Source organism: Penaeus japonicus, unplaced genomic scaffold (assembly GCF_977035675.1).
Source record: "Penaeus japonicus unplaced genomic scaffold, GWHDUDI00000001_assembly GWHDUDI00000014, whole genome shotgun sequence".
NCBI lineage: Eukaryota > Metazoa > Arthropoda > Malacostraca > Decapoda > Penaeidae > Penaeus > Penaeus japonicus.
Window position 1 is genome coordinate 33,805,933 of NW_028234416.1, and position 7,500 is coordinate 33,813,432.

At 32.6% G+C, this 7,500-nt stretch overlaps 1 protein-coding gene and 1 long non-coding RNA gene across 2 annotated transcripts in view; both read right to left on the reverse strand.

Annotated features, from left to right (window-relative positions):
- Positions 1-409: 409 nt before the first annotated feature.
- LOC147470564 (uncharacterized) lies at positions 410-3,137 on the reverse strand. Its single transcript, XR_015191630.1, has 2 exons — positions 2,840-3,137; positions 410-2,806 (listed from the first exon to the last, which is right to left on the reverse strand). It is a non-coding gene; the product is annotated as an uncharacterized LOC147470564 (long non-coding RNA).
- A 302-nt stretch (positions 3,138-3,439) lies between these two features.
- The window catches only part of Pdss2 (Decaprenyl diphosphate synthase subunit 2), a 9,089-nt gene continuing 5,028 nt past the window's right edge, over positions 3,440-7,500 (reverse strand). The window contains exons 3-8 of the mRNA XM_043002952.2: positions 6,650-6,778; positions 5,493-5,694; positions 5,097-5,235; positions 4,665-4,774; positions 4,188-4,352; positions 3,440-3,851 (exon numbers count right to left, since the gene is read on the reverse strand). Coding sequence (XP_042858886.2) covers positions 3,696-3,851; positions 4,188-4,352; positions 4,665-4,774; positions 5,097-5,235; positions 5,493-5,694; positions 6,650-6,778 — 901 coding nt within the window. The 3' untranslated portion in view covers positions 3,440-3,695. The remainder of the gene's footprint in view (positions 3,852-4,187; positions 4,353-4,664; positions 4,775-5,096; positions 5,236-5,492; positions 5,695-6,649; positions 6,779-7,500) is intronic.

Genomic DNA, 7,500 nt, shown 5'->3' on the forward strand with positions numbered 1-7,500 from the left:
GTCCAAAAATAATGATAGCACTTCCTTCTGTTCATCTACTGAAATGCTACTGGAAAAGGTAAAATTTTCCATAATCATCCTAATTAATTTCAATTTTTAAAATGTATTTTTTTTTTTTTTTTTTTTTTTGCTTTTTTGTTTCATATATATATTCAATATTGTGAACACTTTTGAATATTGTCCTTTTAGCTTTAACCAGCTTTAATATGTATATAATATTATTCTGTATATTATAAAAATAGATCACAAATATTCTTGCATGTTAAAGGTGCAGAAAAACCTGTGCAATACAAATAAAGCTTAGATACTTCGGGCTGTTCCCTTTTTCTTTAATATCGCATGGAAATACAGGCCATACGATATATATCCTATGAAAGCCCCACTAAAACATGTCATTGAAACACTTCAATACAAGTTAATTTGTATTTCCTAGAAACACAATTTACCAAAAACCAAAACAACATTTTTGCCAAATATAGCCCAAGTATATGTACATCATTTCCGGATTTCATAGATGACCTATGAACATTATCACTGGAAGGCAAGGTCGTTATCATACATTCATACAAAAATAAATGCCTCTTTTGCCATATAATACTAATGCTACGAGGGGAGAATACAGTATGCCTGGGCTTACTGTATAAATCTTGAGGGTGTTCATCACACTTTCCAGAATTTTATTTTGGATTTGTTTCTTGGAATAAACAATAAATACACTTTTGCTAATATACATATTTACCAAATATAACTTAGGGCTACATTAAAGCAGATCTGATATTTCAAGAGGAAGACAATGGTAGGATATGTATTACACACCTATTGCTTTGTCAGTATAAGCTTTTAACAATATGATTACAAGAAACTTTCGTAAAATAAAAATAAGGAATCTAGAAACTCGCTAATAACCACATACATCTTTATGGAAGTATGCAGATGTATGTATGTATGTATATAAGTATGTATGCATGTGTAGAGTTAGCTTTAGATAGATGCAAACATAAATGCCTATTAATACACATAATAACAAATATACACCCTGTGTATGCTTTGTGCTTGTGTGCGTGTGCATGTGGGCGTGTGGGTAAATACATGTAAATATATATATATATATAATTAAATATAAGTACATATATACAAACACACACACACGAACACACATAACAAATACACGTAAAACTGTGTATACATGTGTGTGTGGAATATATCTTTTATCATAATAACAGTGTCTATACATACTTTACAACAAAAATTCCAAGATAATTATCAATATTATACTGTGGTCTTGCAGTGGGATATGGTATATAAAAACTATACTAGTAAATTAAAATGTACATTGTGATGTACTCAATAAATAAAGTATTCATTAATAACAATACTATCCTTTTTATACCTTAAGTTCTTTTCAGACACTAACATTTTACATTTTAATAAGAAATGAAATAATGTAACATTAAAAATATCATGAGCTATTTCAGAATGACAACCTAAAAATAGGAAGTAATAAATACTGGGAGCAGCAAACAGCAATGTATGCCGTATTTCCATAATAAATCCATGGAAAGTAAATTTATCTCAACTAAGATGTATGAAATTCATGGTTCAATTGTTTATATCCATGAGAATATGTTTATAGCACACTAAGCCTCTATAGTAAAAATTTAAAGCTGCACTATCAACTTACAGATAGAAAATAAATGATTTGTCATATGCATTAGTTGTACTAAAGATTTTCCATTCTTCTACTCTACAGCAATATAGCTTTCTGTATCATTTTAGCCCTTTTTCAAAATTCATCTTGATTAAATTACCATTAAGATGCTTTCAACTAACCTTTTCAACTGATCACTAAAGCTTCACACAATTTATGAAAATATACCTCGATAACGATCAACATTTACTGGCCTTTCTGTGAGCCTCGTTTGTGAGTTAGATAAGCCATCTGTGAGTACAGTGTGCTTTCCATACTTATAATTCTTATTTCTACAGGCTTTGGAAAGCTGCCAACATGTAACCTACTCATAAACACAAAATACTACATAACAATTTGGTAGACAAACATGGTAACCGAGAATCTGAAACTAATATATGGACGGACTAGTCCCTGTACCAATACCCCAAACTGCTGATAATATAATCGGCATACATTTCGAAAATATAAAGGGAAGAAATGATAACTTCTACACCTTGTGCAATTTTGTAAAGCTACATCCTGATATCTTTTTATAGGATTAATACTAATTATATACTCTGCAGGCTCGAAATATATCACATAACAATTAGCCATACCCACAAAAGAAAAACTAAAATAAAATAAAAGATGAAAAGGAGTAAGAATGACCAAGGGAAGTGATTAAGATGTACTCTCAGAAGTGATCAGGAAGTGAGTGTAACAGCCAACCATCATCCTCAGCCACATATATGGTCATTAGAACATTGCTTCCATAAAGTATAACTCTTGAAACTCTTGAAGCAGATGTGGAAAGAGTAAATATGACCATAGGACTTTTCAGATGACTGCTTAAAATATTGACCGACTCTAAGAGAGCAATTAAATTACATTACAAAATGTATTTTGATCATAGCTACGAATTGAAAATAAAAGATAGTAACAATAATAATAATGATAATAATAATAATAATAATAATAAATTAAGTACATAAATATTACCACATAACCAACAATACTTATTCACTAAAGAGTTTCTCAGAATAAAAACTCTGGAGAGGAATAATGATTACAATAATCTTATCATAACTCTTCAATAGGATGCTCTGCTGTGCAAAATGTGTAAAGGCTGTTAATTACCTGCAGCAATTAGTGGTAAAAAGAACAGCATACAATTAAACATTTAAATGCTTCAGTGGAAAACATAGTTCAGAGATTCCTTTCTGTATATCAGCTCACTAACTCCCAAGATCATGTACAGAATTGTAATGGTTTAAGTTCAATTATGTAATGAGAATTAAGCACATCTCTTCCTCACTTTCAGCACTGTCTATGTTTATATATATATGTATATATGGTGATGCAATATTTAACATACAAAATATGTTATGTGAAACAGGATGTAATGTAAAATACACATTATGCAAACACTATAACATATACCTAACAAAATAATATGTGGTGTACCTGCAGTGACTAAATAGCACTCGCTTTACTCAGTTTGGAAGCCATGACTAACTTCACAATAATACTTTTAAAAGAAAATTAAAGTAAGAGGTGTCTTTATAACACTCCAAAGATGTGCAATGTTTGAGACAAGATGCTGGATGTTACAGATGTATATACAGTCAGTACATATATATACATATATATATATATATATATATATATATATATATATATATATATATATATATATATATATATATATATATATATATATATATATATATATTCACACACACACACACACGTGTATATGAACGTATATCTATGTATACACACACACACATATATATATGTAAACTTACATGCAATACTGCCAGCCATATTTCCTCAATACCTCTTCAAAACACATATAGTTTAAGCTCCCCTTAGGCAATGCTGTATTCGGAACCGATTACAAAAACATGCTCTGGAGAAAACAAAACTGTCCGTCAAGAAGCCGAAAAGGAAATCATTCAAATCCACAAACAGAACAACCTGCAGCATCATAATAACAGGAGCACCAGCACTTGATCCACTTCTTTTAGTATATTCTCAAAGCGTTGACTATGTTTTCCAGGGCTGTACGAGCATCCGAAGGTTCGAATTCCTGAAGGACCTTTAGTGCTGACAGAGCATGGGACTGGCACAAATCTTTCGCCTCATGCACTCCGGTCCCAGCCATGATCATGTTATGGATCTGAAGTGAAAGACAAAATGGCATTTATGATTTCTGTTCACCACCTAAAAGCATACTTAATTTGTTCAGATGCATTCATTTCAACATATCAAGGCATTAGCAGTTAGTATCAATGAAGACTGGAGGGAGGAAGAAAGAGAGGAAGAGAGAAAGAGAGCTAGAAAGAGAGAAAGAAAGAAAGAAAAAGAGAGAGAAAGAGAAAAAGAGAGAAAGAGAAAAGAGAAAAAGAATGAAAAATAGAGAGAGAAAAAAAAAAAAAGTGTAAAATAAACCAACCAAGTTAAGCTAGAGATCTCACTAGTTCAACAAACTATATTATAACACATCAATACTCACCTTCTTGTAATCACAGTTATCCATACAGTTTCCTGCTGCTTCAACAATTTCCAAGAGTGAGAGATCTTTCTGAAGATGCAAGATCACAGGAGCAGAAGTCAGGTCAAACGAAGTTCCGGGAGGATGTCGATACAAATCGGTGAATGGCTGGAGGTCACTGTAAGACTGGAATAAAGAAGCAATTCTTTGTTATCTTTTTTTAATTCCTTAGAATGTTTTCAAAACAATATGATTAATTAACGTATCTAAAAGTTTACCAAGTAAAAAACATGAATAAAAAAATATATATATATGATATCTTACAAACCAAGCCATGTTATACCAATTCAATAAATTAATAATATGATTAATATGATTCCAGAACAAAATAAGCACCACCTAAGAAGCATACTTAATTTGTTCTGATGCATTCATTTCGAGTACTTCTTTCACACAGAAACAGATTATAACGACACTGAATCAAGACACTAATCTTACCTGCCAGGCTAGAGCGATTTGCTTGCCAAATTCAAAGCCATGGTGCTGTTTCTCTTCCTCATGGCCTGCTAACACCATTGTTGCTTTGCAAGATTTAGCCATCAGACTTCCTGAAAATCAAACAACTTTTTTAGAGAGAGAGAAGAAGAAAAAAAAAACTGGTTTCTTAAGCATATACTGAAGCCAAGTTGGTTCATTTCTAGGGGAGTTTAAATAAGGATATATAGTTTATTTGTTATACATTATAGGCCTCTATCCATGAAGCAATTGCATCAAAATCATAACAAACCTGCTTGCAACTCAGACAAAAAGCACTCAGTAATGAACCCTCCAGATTTACAAACTTGAAGAGCCAGCGTAGGCTTCCCGTGACAACCAATAAAAATAAAAAGATCTTATATACTGTTCAGGATTAAACAGAGAAAAGCCTACCAGCTGCAAGGAAATTCTTCTCTTCCCAGTCCTTCATGGTGATGGAGGCATTGGGCACTGGGTTGCCTTGGTTGTCACGCTCACCCACGAACTCTGCCTCCATGAAGTCACTGATGGCAGTACTGATGAGTTCAACCACCTGTATTAAATTCAAAATGTTACAAACAAAGAAAATCTCTAGATGGAACTATAATGAATAAAGGAATTCTTAATCTCTTTCATGTGACTGACATTTACTGATACAGTACCATATTCAGTCAATGATCTTTTTTCTTGAAATAGCTATGGAAACAATCTTTAAAAAATCCACCATGAACCATAATCCCCAAAATTAATCAACCATACATTCTTTTCCTAACAAACAAAAACTATTAACAAAGGAGACTTGCTACCTACTTCAGTGTTTCTCAGACCTGCCAATCCGGTACAGGCATTGGCCAGTAGATAATCTCCCGACAAAATGGCTATCTTGTTGCCGAACTCCATGTCCTGCAGAGTGGTGCCATCGGTAAAGACTGTCGGTGAAAGGTTCACGACTCCCTTGTGGATCAGATGAGCCGTGTGGATCATCTCTGTTATCTCTGCCAAGCTTCTCTGGCTGAAATTAGTATCAATAGGGATGAGGAATTTAATGATCAAGTAAAGATGTTAATGTTCTTCAAGCATACAGATTGGTAAAGATAAGCGGTGATTGTGTATTCACAATCATGAGAATTACCTTGATTGAAAAAAATAATAATAACAGTAATAATAATAATAATAAACATTTTTGGGGAGAAACATGACAAAAAAGCACTTTTCCTCATGAAAATGGAAATACATAGAAATGACTAATTTTGATCAATATCTATCTAAGTAAAATAAAATTAATCCCCCTTTCATTTGATAAAAAATAAACAAACTGTGGAAAAGGCAGGAAATATTCCAATTCAAAATGGTGATTTTGTCTCTTTTTCACCAGAATTAAATAACTAACATGAACTATCTATAAGTCAAAATAATAATATAAAAATCTATAGTGCTATTAAAAAATTGCATTATAATAACATAGATCAATTTTGGTATTTTGTAGTTTAAAAAGGCAGTTACTTTAAATCAAATTCATTATATGTATGTGATATTTGCAACATTCTTGATACAAATACATGGGGTTGGCAAATAGAACTGAGGGAACCATAAGGTAAAGAAATAGAAAGAAATGAAACACAGCAATTAAGAGATAATCCAATACAAAATATATACACATTCACCATCAAATGAATACCCTGGTGTTTTAACCACCATGCTTCAGGCACATATATTACCATCATTTTGGCAGTAAATTCTAGGATTATTTCTATGCATTTTTAGTAAAAAAAAAATTATATCTTTTATCCAATAATTCCTGTTATCGTTCTCTTATCTCAATTCTCATACACTTGTATTGATAACATATACTATAAGCTGGAGAAAATAACTATATAATACATGCACATACAGAATTCCTTTTTCTTAAATCAATTGACCAAAAGGAAACTGTGAATATCAACTTGAAACTTGACATCATCTCTTACCTGTGTGACACTCCAGCCGGCCTATCCTGCTCTAGTTCCTCTGGGTTGAGATGTCCTGCTGCCTTGGAGATGAGCAGGACAATCAGGCCTCGAGTCTGCATGTTGTTGCGACCGTTGTAGATCAAGCGCCTGCGATTGAAAACAGTTCCATGGTGGTGTTAACTCCTTTCCATTTATTGTTTAATAGAACAAGTCAGGTAAAAAGCCTACCTGACAATGACCTGAATCTAAAAAGCCCACAAAAAGCTAGTATAGATACTGGTTAGACAATTCCTTCACTGGGTTGTGTATTCTAGTGGTTTAATTTCACTCTCTTTATCTAAAATGACTGGGTACCAGTCCTTATTAGGGAGGGTAACTCCATTTCTATCTCAATTGCATTACTGCATTAATTCATTTCACACGTTGAGTTATCAATCTAAGGCTAATGCTGTCATGAATAGGGTACACTGCAGTCTGAATCAAAGGATGTATATGTAACTAAGCTCAGAAAATTAGCCAACACATTTAAATCTTGCACATAAGTTTCCCAGTGAAATCACTGACCAAAGAATAGCAAAATATTATTGATAACAGCTGACAACTACTTTACTGAAGGAAGCTAAATCCACTCTAGACAGTAAATACTAAGGCAATGGCAGCATTAAGTGCATAACCTCATTACCAAGCTGACAAAATTAAAAGATCAAATAAAAAAGTAATCAAAGCAAACAACTTAGACAGGCAAAAGATGTCAAAAGGTTGATAAAAAACAAACATATGGTGTAGTGTAAGCAAGACAAAATCTAAATCATGTCTCAGGTGTGGCAAAAAAAGCCACTATGCAAATGACAAAGAAAAATCCCCAGCTA